The sequence below is a fragment of the Dromiciops gliroides genome, chromosome 5 (assembly GCF_019393635.1).
Source record: "Dromiciops gliroides isolate mDroGli1 chromosome 5, mDroGli1.pri, whole genome shotgun sequence".
Taxonomy (NCBI): Eukaryota; Metazoa; Chordata; class Mammalia; order Microbiotheria; family Microbiotheriidae; genus Dromiciops; species Dromiciops gliroides.
In genome coordinates, this window is record NC_057865.1 from 284,912,925 (window position 1) to 284,931,650 (window position 18,726).

At 42.4% G+C, this 18,726-nt stretch overlaps 1 protein-coding gene across 2 annotated transcripts in view; it reads right to left on the reverse strand.

The window, feature by feature from the left end:
* Positions 1 to 4,873: 4,873 nt before the first annotated feature.
* Positions 4,874 to 18,726, reverse strand: part of LARGE1 (LARGE xylosyl- and glucuronyltransferase 1) — a 578,937-nt gene continuing 565,084 nt past the window's right edge. For both annotated transcript variants that reach the window (XM_043967031.1, XM_043967032.1), the window contains exons 13-15: positions 14,505 to 14,651; positions 8,960 to 9,155; positions 4,874 to 6,459 (exon numbers count right to left, since the gene is read on the reverse strand). In XM_043967031.1, the coding sequence (XP_043822966.1) occupies positions 6,262 to 6,459; positions 8,960 to 9,155; positions 14,505 to 14,651 (541 nt within the window). In that variant the 3' untranslated portion in view covers positions 4,874 to 6,261. The remainder of the gene's footprint in view (positions 6,460 to 8,959; positions 9,156 to 14,504; positions 14,652 to 18,726) is intronic.

An 18,726-nucleotide genomic window follows, 5' to 3' on the forward strand; every position in this document is an offset into this window, starting at 1 on the left:
TATCTCAGAACAACTTTCCATGGCTCCAACTCTACTGCCATACAAAAAAAATGACATGATGTCACAAAGCCATATGACTGGATTGGGTTAGATGGCCATAGACATCCCCTCCAACTGGAGTTCTGTAAACAACTTTAGGATTGATCAAATCTGTACATGGGATGTCCCAATGAAACCCTCCCCCTCTCCTTATGATCCCTTCATGGCAAAGGGAGATAGTCAGTGAGCTAGGTTTTGAGTCATACTTGCTGAATCTTGTTCCCTGTCTGGGGAGTCTATATCTGGATGCTTCCCATTACCCCTTCTCTGACTGCATTGACATTTCCAGGGAGATGAAAGGAAATACAAACAAAAAACAACCTCTTGTTTAAGAACAAAATGTAACAACTGGGATAACATATGTAATGTTCAGGTTCTTTGCAAACCTGAAAGTGATCTATGTTAGCTGGGATGATGATTATTAAAAAGGAAGATTTATGAAGCACTTGCTGCCACCTTCTGTGTATGCTATTTGTAAACAGGAAAAATACAAGCTAGATATTTGGGCTTTTCCAGTATGTTAACTTCACCTATATAGAGAATTCAAAGGTATTACTGTTTTTTCATCACATCTTTTCCTGTCAGGACAAAACTCATCGCCCCCTTCCTGATAAGCAGTCCTGCAGCATTAAAAAAGGGTAGGACAGTCATTCAAAGCTGTAGAATTAAAGTCAGATGAATGTTTTCAAGCTGTAACACAAAGAAATGACCTGCAAGTACTATGTTCTCAGAAACCCTTTTCAGCAAAATTATAAACTTCCTATTAATGAGGGCTTCTTAACCTGAAGTTGATGTGATTTCAGTGGGTCCAGGAAGATGGATGGGAAAAATGCATCTTTCTTTCCATATAATTGGTTTCCTTTGTATTCTTTTGCATATAATTTTATGCATTGAAGCTATGATTCTGAGAAGATATCCAAAGACTTTACTGGACTATAAAAGAGGTCCACCACACCAAAGATGATTAAGAATCCCTGTTATAATCCTATATATAGTGCTATTACCTTGAGCTCTCCTCCCAGGAGAGATTACATTTTATCATCTCATCCCACCCTGAAATCCAGGAAACATCTTAAAGGTACCATGATCCCTAGATTTCAACTTCTGTACAGTTACACTGAGTTCACAGTATGGTGTAAGGTTAAGCAGGAGAGACGAGTTCAAATTCTAACTCTGACACCCACTAACTGGGTAACCATATGCTACTTCTTTTCTCCACACATCAGTTTCCTCATCCATAAAATGGAAATTACCAATATTTGTACTACTTACCTCATAGGCTGGTTATAAAGATAGTACTTTCTAAATTTCAAAGTATAATGCAAATAACAATGATAATAATAACTTCAATGGATAACATAGAAGGCCTTACATTTGCAAATGATTTCATATCTTATTTTAGAATAAGTTAATATTATATCACTCTGATATTTCAATGTATTTTTATGAAAGCTCACTCACCCATGGGTGTAGTGAGATTGTCTAGGCCCTTAGGAGAATGTATGAAGCCTAGAGTTTATGTGTGTTTATGATAGTCAAAGGAAGAAAACCTTAAGTTCACACCAACTGAAAAATAAGTCAGCTCTGGCTTATTTCTGTGTTGGGGCAGTGGCTTCTGCCTCTGTGAGAAGGCAGGTGAACATAATGCAGCTTTGGCAAGTAAAGACCCAAGAATACAGTAAACAATTTTTAAAAAATACCACACGACCCGTCCCAGCAGACATATTTAGAGAGAAAACTCAGTGAAATCAAAGCTCATTGTAACTTGATTCCAATGATTGCTGGCCCATGGTGAGAGGTTCTCCATAGGACTTTCTTCAAGGTGCATGTTGCTAACATAATCAGACAGTAGAGGAAGACTGTGACATTTTTTCTGTAGACCTTTTTTTTTTTTGAATCATCATCATAAACCATTCCTGTCCCACTAGCCATAGGAAATTCCTTTTTAAAGGATCAAGAGGAATTTTTCAGAGAATCCCAAGTAACTGCATTTAGGCCTACAGAGGTTTTACTCAATATCACAAGTTGTAGTTCCAGTTCAGAGCACATATATATACCTTCTGCAAGAAGCCTTTCCCAGTCCTCCTTATCATACACACATATATGCATACATATATTTATCTATATTGGAAAGAATTAGTTGTTATTTGAGGTTTTTATGACCCCATCTTTTGGCTAGAATTTTAAAAAAACCTCGGCACGCCCACCGGCCCGGGGCTCCACAAACCGCATGATGCTCCACCCACTGGTTGTAGCTGTTGCCATGGCTCGGGCACCTCATGTCATCACCACTCGCCGACGCCTACATGGGCCTGGCAAAATTATAATGATTGGAAGCCTAATGAGGGCAGTCATGTGACTTTCAGAGTGGCCAGCCAATTGGCTGGGGGCTTTGTGTGGTCAGTCTGGGGTCTGCTGGGTAGGAGGGAAGTTTTTTGCCATTCTAGCATGAAACTGGAAGGCGACAGGATGCTGCTGTGTGTTCTCAGCTGATTCCTGGGCAGTGGTGTTGTTCAGGTTTTATAATTTCCCTTTCCCCATTTTATTTCCTTTTCCTTGATCCTACTGATCCTGTTTGTGTTGTTTTAAGTTCGTTCTTGTTAAATAAATCCTTTTCTGTTTTGAAGGAGGCTGTCAGTCTCCTTCCTTGCCCCAGTATTGCGGCAAGCCACCTAGCTAATACTCCCCAATTAAAAATTGGTCCCTACAATATAAATGTGTATATGTATCTGTCTCTATCATCTATCTCTGTCTGTCATCTATCTATCTGTTGGTACATCCATCCATCCATCCATTTTTCCAACTGTTTATCCCACTTAGGCATAATTGTTGGCATGTTTTCTCCCCATTAGAATGCAAGCACTTTGAGGACAGGGAATACCTTTCTTTCTTTGCATCCCTAGCACTTAACACAGTGCCTGATACATAATAGATCGATAAATGCTTTTTCGCTTGGTATAGTTGGAACACACATCTTGGTATCCATGGCTATGCAAGAGAAGGTGGGGGTCATTGGGCATTATTCAACTACTATGGGAGAAAATAAAAGAAATGTGAAGGAAGAGACATCACGGCATTATGGATAGGGAGTTGACCTTGAAGTCAGTAAGACCCGAGTTCAAACTGTACTTCTCATATTGCATGGCTCTGGGCCCTTTAACCTCTCAGTGACCCAGGCAACTAAGTTGAAGAAAACCTTCATTGTTAGACAGACTTTTCACACTGGGAGTTCCTTACACTGATGAAATCATTGAAAAACACTTCCACAGCACAGAAAAGGACACTGACAAGGAAGTGCATAACAGAGAAAGCAGTGGACCAGCTATGGAACGGAAACAAAGAATGACAGACAGGCAGCTTAACCGTGAACTGCAACCTTTGAGATATTAAATGAACCATCAGAATGCCTCTACAGACGATGTATGGAGGGGCAAGGATGAGCATTGTACAGGAGGTGACTGTGTAGATGGGTTGTGATCTGTATCAGTGGAAGGTGCGTGCACATCAAGGAAGTCACAGAACCACTGAAGTATTTAAGCTTGAAATGACACAGTATCGAGCTATGTCCCCCTCCCCCAACCTCTAGCATTGGGATCATGGTGGTGGTGAGCACTGAATGTCATTTTGCTAGAGTACCCAGAGGTGTTTAATTTAAAAAGAGACCTGTATATAATTAGGAATAAAATATGCATGTATATATATGAATTATATATCATATAATACTACATACATATATAGATAAAATTGTACCTATACACATACATTTGTATACATGTATGTGTAGAGTATATAGATATATATCTAGGTATATGCTGTGAAACAATGATTACCCACGGCACCTGCTTCTTAGGAATTTTCTACAAGCTTTATATAAAGCTGAAATGGGAAAGACCATTCTAGGTTCTATTTTGCTGGCCTCAAGAAAATTACACAACCATGTGCCTTAAGTAACAAAACTCCCCTGGGGTAGGGCATAGTAATACTTAGCCTGGGATGCTCATTGGCTTTGGCCCAAATGTCTATCTATATTTAGAGTTAGCAGGGTATGGCAGAAAGGCCGCTAGATTTGAGTCCAATGACGTGTGCAAAGCCTGCCTTTATCAGTTACTACCTGTGTGACCCTGGATAAGTCATGGTATTTCTCTAGGTCTTCAATTTTGTCATCTATAAAGTGAGGGAGTTAGAATAGAGTCAGTGGTTCCCATTTGGGGGTTCATGATCAAGATCCAAGGGATTTTGCCTTAGGTAGGAAGTAATTTGTAAAGAATATTATGAGTAGAATAGTTGTTGCTACCAAATCAAGGTATAGTAAGGAAGGGGTTTCCCTGATATCAACAAGCAGTGAGAACTGAGAGTCTGATGGGGTGGAGGAAAGTGGGAGAAAAAAAAGCTCAGATAGAAAAGTTCCAGAGACACAGTGTGGAGTTAGAACACCCATTTTAACTTTGGGTGAAAATGAAAATGGATGTGGGGGCAGCTAGGTGGTGCAGTGGATACAGCACCGGCCCTGAAGTCAGGAGTACCTGGGTTCAAATCTGGCCTCAGACACTTAACACTTACTAGCTGTGTGACCCTGGGCAAGTCACTTAATCCCAATTGCCTCACTTAAAAAAAAAAAAAAAAAGAAAATGGATGTGCCTTGTGGGCCATAAGTGAAACAAAAACCTAAGCTGAGGCAGGGAGAGGGAAGGCTGAATACCTCCATGTGATCAGGAAAGAGAACAGGGTGGTGGGTCAAGGAATGGGAACGTGCTACTCATTGATCTGAACGTCTCTGCCGCAGAAGGACTCTGAGGCATCATGAGAGAGGAGGAGGCAGGAGAGAAACAAAAGGAACAGTCTGTTTCTCATTTATTAAAGTCGGCTTTCTCCGGCCACATTGCAACTTGATACAAACAGCCCAGCAGAGGGGGTAGTGCATTAAATCTCGTTCCTGCCAATGTAAACACAACAGTAATAGTGAGGAAGAAAGAAAATGGTAAAAAGTCCAGTGTCTCATCATTCTGGGTGGCGTAAACTCCTCTTGGGGGATCCTCCAGCAGGTTCCTGGAGAGGCGGAGGTGGTAAATTCTCTCCCTGTCCATGGTCAAGTGGGCATGATCATGCCCCAATGCAAAAATCTCTTTCTTTCCCTGAAATCCACCTTCTTCCCCAGAGGAGACTTTATTCCTCAAAATGAAGCTCTTTTGTAATCCAGTTATTCTGAGAGCTGGCAGCTTTGGCAATGTCTGTCCAGGGTTGAGGGGTAAGTTCATATTATCCAGCTCACTTAAGAATGACACGCATCTCCAACCTCAATGTCTTTTCCTAGGACCCAGTGTCCTGTGAATAGAAAACAGTCAGCCCTCGTTTTGAACTCGTCCTCATTCATCTCATGTCATTCTTGGAAGGCAAGGGACACATATCATGGGTGTTTGTTTCCAGTTTTATGCTCTCGGTTAACTTTTCAATACCAGCTCTGGATGCCGATCTTCAGTGTTGGATCATGAGAAGTGATTGAAAATTACTGAGGCCACTGACTTCCTTCCTGAGCCTTAAAGCAAGTACACATCCCCCCACCTCTCATTCTGAACTCCCAGACAAAAAAGATTGACTTTGAGGATAAAGAACCAACCAAAACTACCTAAAGGTTTGAGCCAGTGGTATCCCCCTTGTGTTCTTTTCCCTAGGGGGAAAGAATAGAGCTTCTTCCTTCTTCATTTATGATGGCAAATTGTCAATCCAACACTTTGATCGACCTTGCCCTTGGGTGTTCATTTAGGTTGATAGAGTAAAGGAGAAAGTTCACTTTTAGAGAAGCAAAGTGGCTTTTTTAATTTTTGAAATTCATAGGATGGCAGACCCAAGACTTCCACTTTCCCCCCCAGATGAAAGCAGTTATCCAGTGGCTACATGAACATTCTGAAGATCTGTTGTGGCTTTGTTGGAAAGAAAATAAGCCCTTGCTCTCTGTCCCCACAGTCTTGATGGATGTCCAGTTGGGTTACATGCCTGCATCTTCGGAGCGCTCAAGTGATTGATGGGGGAGGAGTGGGCACGGTCCCAGATCTCTGCAGCAAAAATGGCTGGATTGGACCAGGGGAAAAAAGAAGGAAAAAAATCCAAACAAAACAAAAACCAAAAAATAATTTCTCAGTTTTGAGTTTTTAAGACCGGGCCCAGGATAGCAAGTGGTTTTCACCTTCCATTGTCTCTAATCTCCCAGTGATGGGACCCATTATGCTAGCTGTTATTCTCAGCCGTGAGATATTTAAGGGCGGCAAAGCCATAGCGACGGGACATGTCCTGCTGGAATTCCTCCTTCAGGGTCTTGAGACAGACGCGGTATTGCTTGTTGGAGCGGAACTTGGTGATGTCAAAGCTGGGTGCATGGGGCATATGGATCATGTAGGCATTGGGGAGTACGGTGAACTCATACTCCTGAGAGAGAAAGACACCAACAGTGAACATAGCGAACCATCCCAAGGTCCCTACCGATGGTTTATGGTGACATCAGGAGCACCAAGGGGCAGAGTAAGGAATGAAAAAAACAACAAACCACATATAAAAGCACTCATCTAGGGTGCCTCGGTGGCAATGAAAGAATTGGCCCAATAAACTCTAATGGCATTTAGGGCATGTATCAACCTTGAAATAAACTAGAGGGAAAACTGGAAGGTGGAGAAAAAACTAGCTGATAAAGAAAACAGGTTAAAAAAGGAAACATCCCACCAAGATTTCTCAACAGCAGAAGTGTTAGTCATATACCTCACCTAACCAAGGACCACTTCTCTAGCACCTGTAGCTCTCTGAGACACATCTGAGAGTTCAAATGGAACCTCCACCCCACTAACCCACCAAGGGCTTTGGAGCAGGGCCAAAAGTTGTCCTTTCAGCAAGCATTTTTTTATAAGAAGGTACATTTTGTACCACCGATTATAAAACACACAGTTCAATCTTAGTGTCCATTAACTTTTTGTTTGTTTATTTTGCAGGGCAATGAGGGTTAAGTGACTTGCCCAGGGTCACATGGCTAGTAAGTGTCAAGTGTCTGAGGTCGGATTTGAACTCAGGTCCTCCTGAATCCAGGACTGGTGCTTTATCTACTGTACCACTTAGCTGCCCCTCCCATTAATGTTTGAGTAGCTTTTTGAGTGTGGAGTCAGGGAGACTTAGCCTCAAGTCCTAGTTGCACCACAAAGTTTCTAGAACATGATTTAATCATTTTCTGTTGATCCAGGGTCATCATTATAAACAAACATAAATCATGTTCCTGTGCCCTTCATGTAACATATTCTATGCTTAGAGACTTCTGGGTCTATAGGACCATTGCTCCTATATCCACTAGTCCCAGAATGCTATATTTATGGGACTCTTTCAGCTTTACTTTCCTCAAAACAAATGCCCATGAGATCAGCAGCTCAAGGAGTAGGAATGTGGACAAGTCATATTACTTCTATGTGCCTGAATTTCTTCATCCATGAAATGGGGATAATAATAGTCAAACTGTCTCCTGAGGTTGCCCTGAATAAAGTGTCTTCTCAGGTTATCTGTCATATAGTTGTTGCTACCAAATCAAGGTATAGTAAGGAAGGGGTTTCCCTGATATCAACAAGCAGTGAGAACTGAGAGTCTGATGGGGTGGAGGAAAGTGGGAGAAAAAAAAGCTCAGATAGAAAAGTTCCAGAGACACAGTGTGGAGTTAGAACACCAAGCTTCAAGTCTCAGTTTTCACTTTTTATTCATTCGACAGAGTGCAAGTTACTTGCCCTCTATTAATCTCAGTTTGCCCATCTGTAAAATGGAGGTGATATTCCTTGAGTTGCCTATCTCAGGGCATTTGCTTCAAGGAAGGCAAAACTGCAACATTTTCTACTGTTGCATTCTGGGATCATTTGGTGTAGGGGCCATCACCCATTAGACACTATAGCCTCTGGACACAGAAATATATTACGTGACCAGCCCAGGACAATAACTGAGGATTATAATGAGGACCCTGAATCAATAAGAAAGGGTTAAGTTCTGTTTCCTATGCTTTATTTTATCTGTCTTAGAAAGATTTCTTTTCCTGGGTTCAAGTCCTGTCATGAAACAAACTGGCACAGCTTTGTGCTTCCAGGAGCCCTCTAGGAGAATTTGCCAATTTACTTCCATGAGGGGAGTGGTGAAATAAATGCAAAGGGATACTTGTGTGCCAACATGGTCAAAGGGGGGTAGAGTCAGGTCTCTAAACCGAGCATTCTCTACATGGCTAAAATAGCAGGCCAGACCAAAAATACCCCTAGAAACAACCTCTACTTATCTAGACAATTTGCTTACGGCAACTCATTACTCAATGACCATGGGGTAAGTCAGTCATTGTTACATTTTTTTGTTTTCTTTTAAGGAAGTAACCAAGAAGAGTTCAGTCATTTCCGTTGGTCCCCATGTTACTCTGAGCCCCTGCTAACCATTTTGTTCAAAAGATGGGCATGACTCACTTAAGTTTTCCACTGTGAAATATGGGCACTCATCTTTTAACTTGGATTTCTTCAGGATCATTCATGAACTAGTCTTTACTTTGATATTGGCTCCTTCTCAAGGCTAATGGAATAGGAGGCTGATTTCACCTTTCCTCAGGTACTACTGGAGGAAAGTTTCAATAGCTAATGACTGTTTTCTTGCCTCATCATTGAGTCAGACTAAGAGGTTATAGGGATTTTCTATAATGGAGTAAAATGGATGGTCAATGGAATTTTTGTTGTTTCAAACTCAAGGACTAGTTTCCAGGCCTGCAAATAACTATCTGGGACCTTGGGTAAGTCCTTTCCCCTTTCTGACCCTCAGTTTTCTCATCTGTCAAGCAATTGGACTTACTGATCTCTGAGATGCATTCCATCTCTCAGATTCCCTCATTCTATTTCATCTCCATGAGATCTAGGAGGTTTTAGGCTCACTTTACCTGGGCATCCAGTTCCATGATGTGGGCCACCTTGTTCCAGCCAAACCCAACAAACCTTCGGTCATATTCAGGGCAGTCGCGCCTCACCACAACATATGGTTCAAAGTCTGCTTCCCATTCGACCCGGTATGGGGTGGTGGCTGTTCTCCACTTGGCAAAGTTGGTAGGGGCATGCCCTTTTGTCCAAACATGATACCTTAGGACACAAAGAGAGATGAGGTTCTGATATGGAGAGTGGCGGAGTAAGTGTCACGGGACCCAACATGGCCAAAGATGGCATAGTTGGGATACAGTGGGTGCTATGTTGTTTTGTACAACCTTTTAAGATCAGGATGCCAGGTGCATTCTACCACAGAGAGCCCCTGCCACCATTTGGTTCATGCACTCCTCTATCTTGAAGACCTCGTATACATTTTCTGCTGTCTACATCATTGTATCGAGAGAAGGAGGATGGTACAATGGTCAGAGTAATGGGCTGAGGGTCACAGAATTTCATTTAAAATATAATTTCTTGCACTTACTACCTGTATGCCTTTGGGTGAGTAATTTCTTCTCCTTGGACCTCAGTAAAATGACAGGGCTGCACTCAGTGACCTTTGAGATTGCTTCCAGCACTAAACTTCTGATGCCAAATGAGAGCTAAGGATGATGAAATTTACACAATAGGCAGGAAATGAGACCGGCCAGCTTCAGATCATACCTGGGTATTTAGCATCTATTTTGTCCTTGGTATTTCTCTTTGGTTCTGTGACCTGAAGGCCGTGTACTCTCCATCAATTTGTATTCTTTCATTTAAATGCTTGTCAAGCCTCTGATAAAAGTATTTTTACAGTGGGTGCCTTTTGCCATTATATTCCAGTCATTCTAGATATACCTCCCAACAACGTGCCCTCCCTTGTAATAAGAAAAAAGCAGCACAGTAAAACCGATCGATAGGAACCATGCCTGACAGTGTATTCGATATATTGCACCCATATGACTCCCCTGTTAAAAGAAGGGAGGAAGACCATTTGATCATCTGTTCTTTGTGCAATTTCTGAGTCAGATTTCTCTTTAGTCATCTTTTCCTTCACATTACTGAGTGACCTTGTGTTACTAAGATTCAATATACTTAATGACCATATTGAGGTTTGGAGAATAGCTATCTGAAAAGCGCTTGCTCTCTCTCTCGTGAGGAGGGTATGCATATATCTACAGGTAAGACCTTCTGGAAGGGAATGTTTCCAGTATCAATTTCAGAAATTAACACCTTCATCATTTCCTAGCAAGGCAGCCAGCATCCATGAGTAATAGAAAGGACAGGACAGGACAGGATATGTCAGGGTATCAAGCCCTGATCTTCCCTGCTGCTTCCTTGTGTGACAACAGACAAGTCACTTTCCATCTTTGGGTCTCCAAGTTTTCTCATTTGTAAAAATACGGGGTTGGAATCACAAAATTACAGAGTCTCAAGGCTGGAAGGTGCCCTGGTCCAACCTGTACCTGAAAAAACCCAGCCCTGCTGTGTTGGGCTTTCCCAGCACCTTGCCAACTCTACAGGCCTAGGGTTCCAGCACAATACTGAAGCCATAGGAAGAACAGCTGTTGAGAAAAGGGAACTGACACTGGGTTGCTTCTGCCTGCTTAGGGGCTGGGCCTTGGGTCTCTGTCTCTGTCAACTCAGCACCTTTGATAAGTACCGACTGAAGTCAGGGAACTGGTAGAAAAATGACAAATCAAGTGGTGACATTTCAATAAGCCCAGAAGAAGGAAAAGAGGTGAGGCTGTCCACTGGCGGTTCAAATCCCTAGCAATGACTCTGAGGTCAGGGCAGCCCTGGAAAGGAGGGATTTGAGCTGTTGTCCTTGGAAAAGTTGATGCTGAGGCAGTCCTGAGGGATGCAGCCTTTGACTTAATGGGCATTACACAACCAGTGACCACGTGTGCTGATGGTCTAATGTTGATTCTTGTTGGAATTAGGAGATCTGGGTTTGAATCTTGGCTCTGCCACCTTCCTAGCTACACAACTCTGGGTAAGCCATTGCCTATCTTGGCCTCAGTTTCTCATCTGAAAAATGACAAGGTTGAGTGATCACTTCCACTTTTGGTAGTGATGCATCCCTCCCACTCCTTGGCAGAGAGGTTGAAGGCCAAAGGGGTAGAATAAAGCCTACATTTTCAGATATGTCCAATGTGTTCATTGAGTTTACTTGGATATAACTGTTATAAGAGTGGGTTCTCTTGGGGTGGTATGAGGAATCAGGGGGCAAAAAGAATGTCAAAACAGTTTTGAAAAAAAGTAAAATGATTGTTTTTAATTAAAGTTCCATTAGAAAGCAAGATGATGTTGTTGCCACCAAGAATGCAGTTTTACTTTTCTCCTACCTTCTATTCCCAATGGCAAACATGAAAAACCCTGATGTGTTGTAAACTCACAGATGGAAGGGGATGGGAGATGGGGGGGTGGGAGGAAGAGATAAGGAGGTAGAGACAGACAGAATGTGAGCATGACCTTTTTGGCAGGGAGTCCAACCAATTATATACTCATATAATTTATATTCTTAGAGACTTGCCTGAACCATTAAAAGGCTGAGTGACATTAATAATAATAATTTATTTTTGTTCAGTCATCTCAGTCGTATCTGACTGTGATTCCATTTGTGGTTTTCTTGACAGGTACTGGAGTGGTTTGCCATTTTCTTCTTCAGTTCATTTTACAGATGAGGAAACTGACACAAATAGGGTGAAGTGACTTGCCCAGGGTCACACAGGGTCACATCTGAGGTCAGATTTGAACTCATGAAAATTAGTCTTCCTGATTCCAAGCCTATTGCTCTATCCATTGTGCCACTTAGCTGCCTAACAAAAAGAACAAGAATGACAACGACATTTATATAGTGTTTTAAGGCTTATAAAGCAAGTAACCTTCAGTCTCACAACTGTGAAGTACGTAATATTAATTATCCCCAATTTACAGATCAGGAAACTGAAGCTAAGAGAGATTAAGTGACTTGCCTAGCATCACACAGTTAGAGTCTATAAGGCAAGATTCAAACTCAAGTCTTCTCTAGTCCAAGTCCAAAATTCAATCCAGCGTGTATTTAGCCAACTTGTACATGATGACACAGGTACTATATGCCAATGGCGAGATGTGAACTCAGATCCCACATCCACTGCTTCATATCATCTTATGCATATGATCAATCAACCAGTCAATCAATAAGCTGTGTGCCAGACACTGGGCTAAATGCTGTCTATATAAAGCATTTGTTCTCATCCCACTGAGTCCCTAGTATGGAACCAAGTGAGGACTGTTGTTTAAAAAAAAAAAGAAGGGAAGGAGGAAAAATGAATGGACCATAGGATCAGAGGTGATCTAGTCCATATCCCCACTCTCCATTTTACAGAGAAGGAAACTGAAGCCCAGAGAGTTTAGGTCACTTGCCCCATGGTAGTGAATGGCAGAGGTGAGAATTTGCACAAAGGTCATTGGATTACAAATTCAGTATTCCTTCCACTAGACCATATGACCTTGCCTTTCTGGGTCTCAGTTTCCTCATTTGTTATGTGAAGGAGATGGATATTGCTAAAGTCGATTCCAGCTTGAAATCTGTCATCTTAGAATCCATTTTGGATCTGCTTAACAATGAATTTACCCCCTTCCTCCCTCAATCATTCCTCCAGTTGGCTTCAATGGACTTCATCAGAAACTGCCCAAGAAATGGAGGTATGAAGCCCACTTGGCTGGATCCTCTCTATGGGCTGCGGAGGGCATGTCTGACTAAGGAGAATGAGCCAGAGAGAGAAAGAGAGGAGAGAAGTGGAGAGGAGAGAGAGAGGACAGAGGAAAGAGGGAGGGAGAGAAGGAGAGAGACAGAAAGAGTTCAAGCTTTTAAAACAAGCTTGTTTGGAGCATGTCAGTCTCATTGTCTGGACGCCTTGGTAGGCTTTTAGCCTGCCCTTCAAAGTGCTGAGATTCGGGGCCTTATGTCCCTGGGAAATGAGAAGGAAATGGCTCACTTCTGAGGGTGGCATCAACTTCTTCGGGCCTCTCAGCTCCATTTAGCAAATTGTCTCTTCCAGGCCACTCCATTAGGTAAAAATTGCTTCAAAAAGGATGCTTTTGTGGATTAGATTTTCCTCCTAGTTCTTCAAAATGGATGGCATTTATTAAAATGGAGGGGGAGTGAGTGCAGTAGCTTTCTGCTCTGGGTCTCCCTGCAGAGGCTACATGTGGCCAGCCCTCTCCAGGAAGCAGAGTTCATTCTTCCTAATCCTGTGGGCTATCTATGGAGCCACTTCAAAGGGGACAGAGTCACAGCTTTTCCGTGGAAATCCTGGGGCAGGTAAGAGTTGTCCAATGTGTGAGATAAATGAAATGGGCTCACAGGAGCCCTAGGGAGCAGATGCCCAGGACTTTCAGCAGGATGTTTTGCCTCAAACAAACTTGTCAATGGGGGGGGTGAATAGAGGCAAAAAATGGAAATTTAGAGGAAAATTTAAAGCATTTTTATTGACAAGCTCTCAGCTGGGTAACAGGATATCAGGTCTAGATCCAGGAGTCTGGCAACTTAGGGATCGGCCTCCAACATTTATTTGGAGATGATTCTATACACAGGAGGCCTGAGAGTGGCATAATGGAAACAGGGCTAGACGTGGACCCTTGAGACCTGGGTTTCCATCCTAGCTCCATTTTTTGCTAGCTGTGTGACCTTGGACAGGTTGCTTCCCCTCTCTGGGGCTGGGTTTTCTGATTTGTACTGGAGGCATTGGAAAGAACAATTTGGTATATTAGAAAGAGATGTGGAGTCAGAGGAGCTGGGTTCAAATCTTGCCTCTGACCTTTATTCCCCATGTGACCGTGGTCAAGTCTGTCAGCTCCCCTGAGCCTCAGTTTCCTTTCCTGTTTAATGAGGTGGCAAGGCTAAGTTGCCTATAAGGCTTCTTTCAGCTCAAGCTTTATGATCCTCAAATGAGAGGGGCAGAGGTGGGGGTGGGGATAGGCTAGATGACCATTAAAGTCACTTCCAGAATTAAGTCATGATCCTACAAAGTATCTTCACAACTCTGACCACCAGGAAAAAAAAAAATGGCATTACCCAGAAGGGAATGGGGCAGGAAGCTAAAGCCAAGTATAGATGTCAGTTCAAGAAGTCTTTCCTCTCACTGCCTTCCCTTCTGTAGGCTTACCTTAGACACGACGGGGTAAAAGAAATCAATTCCTTGTAGTTTTTAGAAAGAAGCTCATTCCAAGGGGCCTCTCTAGGTCAATGAAGCCACTATATCCTTCAAAAGGGCCCCACCTCCCCTTTGACCATTAAGCAGCATACTGGAGAGAATGTTGGAGCCTGAAAGAGCCGAGTTCAAATTCTTCCTTGAGTCTTTAGTGGCTTTGTGACCCTGAGCAAATTGATTAACCTGTTTCCTCATCTGTAAAATGGTCTTGTTCTAAGGCTGTATAATCAAAGACCTGAATGCGTTTCAAACCTTAAAGTGTTTTATGAATGTCAGTGATGGTATTGCCAAGGATCACCTGCTGAGGCCACAGGTGAGTTTTACTCCTTACCTGAAAGTGAAGAGAGTCCCCATATCCAACATCGATAGGAGCTCTGCTTTGGACTTGGGGAAGGATAGGCGGTACCGGAGAGTTTCAAAAGCTGGGACAATGAGTGCCTTCTTGGTATTGGCCAGGTCGAGCTGGATGACTGACTTCCTAGTAGGAAAGAACACAGAAGCAAAGAGGGTCACTTAACTCTGGATCTTTTTAGGACCTCAGAAGCCTAGATTTGGAGCAAGAAGAGACCTCAGAGGTAGGTCATCTTTTCTGGACCCTGCTAATATAGGCATCAGTTACCTTCAATATATTCATCCAAGTTCCAACTAATGACCCTTGAGTGATGGAGAATTCACTGCCTATTTGGGGAGCTCATTCTGCTGCCCAACAGTTCTGATATTTTTTTAAATTAATGAGTGAATCTCTTCCCTTTTCTTGTAAATGCCACTCATCTGTCCCTAGTTCTGCCCTCTGGGACCAAGTAGAATAATTCTAATCCTTCTTCTATGTGATCACCTTTCAAATAATTCCAGACTGCTATTATGTGCCTGCTAAACCTTATCTGGTCCAGACATTTCCTTCAATTAGTTGCCCTTAACTTTGTTTTTTATTTAATAGTATTTTTCCCCAATTACATGGAAAAACAACTTTCATTTTTTTGAAAGAGTTCAAGTTCAGAATTTTTCTCTCCCTCCCTTCCCCCCCCCCAAGACAGCAAGCAATCTGATACAGATTGCACACATGTGTAATCTTGGAAAACATATTTCCACATTAGTCATGTTGTGGGGAAAAAAGAATCAGAACAAAAGAAAAGCACACACACACATGCACACAAAACAACAAAAAAGTGAAAATAGTATGCCTTGATCTTCATTCAGACTCCACAGTTCTTTCTCTGTATATGGATAGCATTTTCCACCATAAGTCTTTTGGCATTGTCTTGGATCATTGTATTGCTGAGAAGAACTAAGTCTATCACAGTTGATTATCGTACAATGTTACTGTTACTTCAGCTTTGGTTTTGAGTCACTTCCCAGTGTGGGCCACGGTTCTGTGGTTCTCCCTGACTTCAGGGCTTTTTTATCCTTTTATATATCATGGACCCCTTTGGAAATTTCATGAAGCCTCTGGATTCTATCTCAGAATTACGTGTTTAAATAATTGAAGGAAATTTGAAAGTTCACTTCAAGGTTAGTGAAAATAAAGACAGAATTATTTTTTCCCATTCAGGTTCACGGATGCCCTGAAATCTAGGACCTCATATTGAGAATCCCTGCACTATTTTTTTCCCTGAGAAAGCATGAGTTTCTTGAGAGCAGAGACTTAAAAAAACTGCATCCCTAGCATTCATCACAATTTATTGCCTGCAGCAGGTGCTTAATAAACATTTGTTGGATTGGACTACACTCTTGTACAATGTCTGTCATGTAACCAATACGGTGCCTTCAAAGGGTTCTGACCAAAGCAGAGTACATAATGCTTGGCAAGTACGGTAGACTGCCATCATTCTAGGTAGGCACAGACACCAGGCATCATGAAAGAAACTGGATTGAGGGCAGAGAGTGGGGGGAAAGGCAAGAAGGTCAGGCTCTGTCAGTTATCCTGTTCTTCATGAAATGAGGAACTGCGGCAATAAATCACACAGTGGCAACCATCCGTCTTCCCTCTGGCCTTAGTCAGCCCTCAAATGGCACAAAATGGAGAACAGAAAAGGGCACAAAGGAGAAGGGGGAGGGAGAGGGGAGGGCTGAGGATCAGGAAAGGCAAAGAGCACATTCCAATGTGCTCCTGTGGACGTTGAAAGCCCACTTTTCAGCAAGGTTGGTAAATTGGAAGTTTGGAGAAGGACTGTTGGATTTGTTAACATCCCTGACCCCAGAACGATTTTCTTTTCAAGGAGAGATTGCACATGGCCTCTGTGATGGAGAGAAGACAGAGAGGATGGTGAATGAGGCTTAAGACAGCCAGGCAGAAAGTACAGTTTCAGGGCTTTCCATGTATTTGTTTCACCTTTTTGCCATCTGTGATAGGAGTCACTGCTTTAAGAGAGACATATAAATGGATTGAAGTTGGATTCTTTGTTGTACCCCAAACCCTTCCATTTTTAAGCTTGATTTCAAACAGAAAAAAAGAAGCATCCGTATGATCACTGCACTAAGCCTGGCCTCTAAGTCCCTCTTCATGGCATGACGAACTCCTGGGGTATTGGAAGAACTAACTTATTGAATCCAGTAGGGCAAGCAGTGCCCAAGACAAAATTATGAAGTGGGGAAAATTCACCTGGGGGATTTTCTGCCTTCCTCAATTCTATCTTTTCTCCTTGTGCTTCCTCAAGTAGTACAACAGCTACCCTCATGTTTTTTCCCCTCTTCTTATCAACAACTATTGGGAATAGTTCAATCAAGAAAGGGAATATATCCATTTGTTTTCCAGATATGACATTTCATGTCTCTCCCCTATCAATCAATTAAGAAGAATTTATTAAGTGGCTCTTGTGTCAGGTGGGGCAGCTAGATGGTGCTGGGCCTGAAGTCAGCAAGATGAATCTTCCAGAGTTCAAATTTGGCTTCAGACACTTCCTTACTGTGTGATCCTGGGCAAGTCACCTCACCTTGTTTGCCTCAGTTTCCTTATCTGTAAAACGAACTATGGAAAGAAATAGCAAACTACTCCCCTATCTTTGCCAAGAAAAGCCCAAATGCAGTCAAGAAGAGTGGGACAAGACTGAAACAACTGAATGTGTGAGGCACTGTTAGGCACTTGGTATGTGAAGACAAAAGGGAAAGTACCTGCCCTCACAAGACTTATGCTCTGTTAGGGGAGTCAATATATACACATATAAGTACATACAAAATAATGACACAAAGCCCCAATTCAATAATTAAAGCTAAAAGACATGGGTTGGTATAAAAAATAAAATTATAGATCTAAAAATGCCCACAAAATCCAGCCAACAAGGAGAAAAGAACTTCATGGGGGCAGCTAGGTGGTGTAGCGGATAAAGCACTGGCCCTGGATTCAGGAGGACCTGAGTTCAAATCTGACCTCAGACAGTTGACACTTACTAGTTGTGTGACCCTGGGCAAGTCACTTAACCCTCCTTGCCCTGCAAAAGCAAACAAATAAATAAGCAAACAAGAAAATAAATAGACAGACAAACGAAAAAATAAGAACTTCATAAAAACTGCAAGCTCAAACAAACCAACAAAAATTCAAAAGAAAAAGTGGATTTTCCACAAAGGCTACATGAATACCTAGAAGAAATGAAGTAAGAAATTTAAAACATCAAGGCTCTGGAGGAAAGAATGAGAAGGGACTTGTCTTGCCTCTGTTCACACATTTGGGAAAGTGCCCCTGCAGGAGCGAGCAGCCTGGTGAGGCATAAAGACTGCTGGACCTCAGGTTCAAATTCTGAGTCTTATATTTTCTCCCTGGGTCATGTTGGCCAAATCATTTTACTTCTCAGAGCCTCAGTTTACTTATTTATAAAATGAGGAGGTTGGAGCAGATGGTGTCTGAGGCTCCTTCTGGAGAGCGGTCCAGAGGTGTGGACTCAATCAAAACTGGATCTGTGATTTCATCAACATAAGGAACAACTAGTAAGTGTTGTTCATCTGCCAGTGCTGAGCTTGCATTTTCTTGGCAATTTATGGTCTTAGAAAGTAGCCCGAAGCATTGAGAGGTTAAGTGATTTACTTTGGTTCACATACCCAATGTGTGTCAGAAGCAGGAAGAACAAGGTCCAAATCCTATCTCTGACACACCCTATGTGACCCTGGGTAAGTCATCTCACTTTTCTATATCTCTGATCCTGTGACTGGCTGTGGCTTCTTTCCACCATCCCTCTGTTAAGATTTTTGTTGTTTAGTCATTTCTGAATCTTTGTAACCCCATTTGAGGTTTTCTTGGCAGAGATACTGGAGTGGTTTGCCATTTTCTTTTCCAGCTCCTTTTACAGATGAGGAAACTGAGGCAAACAGGGTTTAGTGGCTTGCCCAGGGTCATGCAGCTATAAGTGTCTGAGGCTGGATTTGAACTCAGGAAGGGGAGTCTTCCTGATTCTAAAGCCAGTGCCCTGTACCACCCACCTAACTGCCCTCTTTCCAGGTTAGGTTGGGATCCTTTGAAGTGACCAGAGTAATGATATTCTCTTCAAGCTCTTTTCTTCTAGAATCCCCATTAACTCTATCAGCATTGAGGCAGCCCCATGACCACTGGAGAATATCATGCTGAG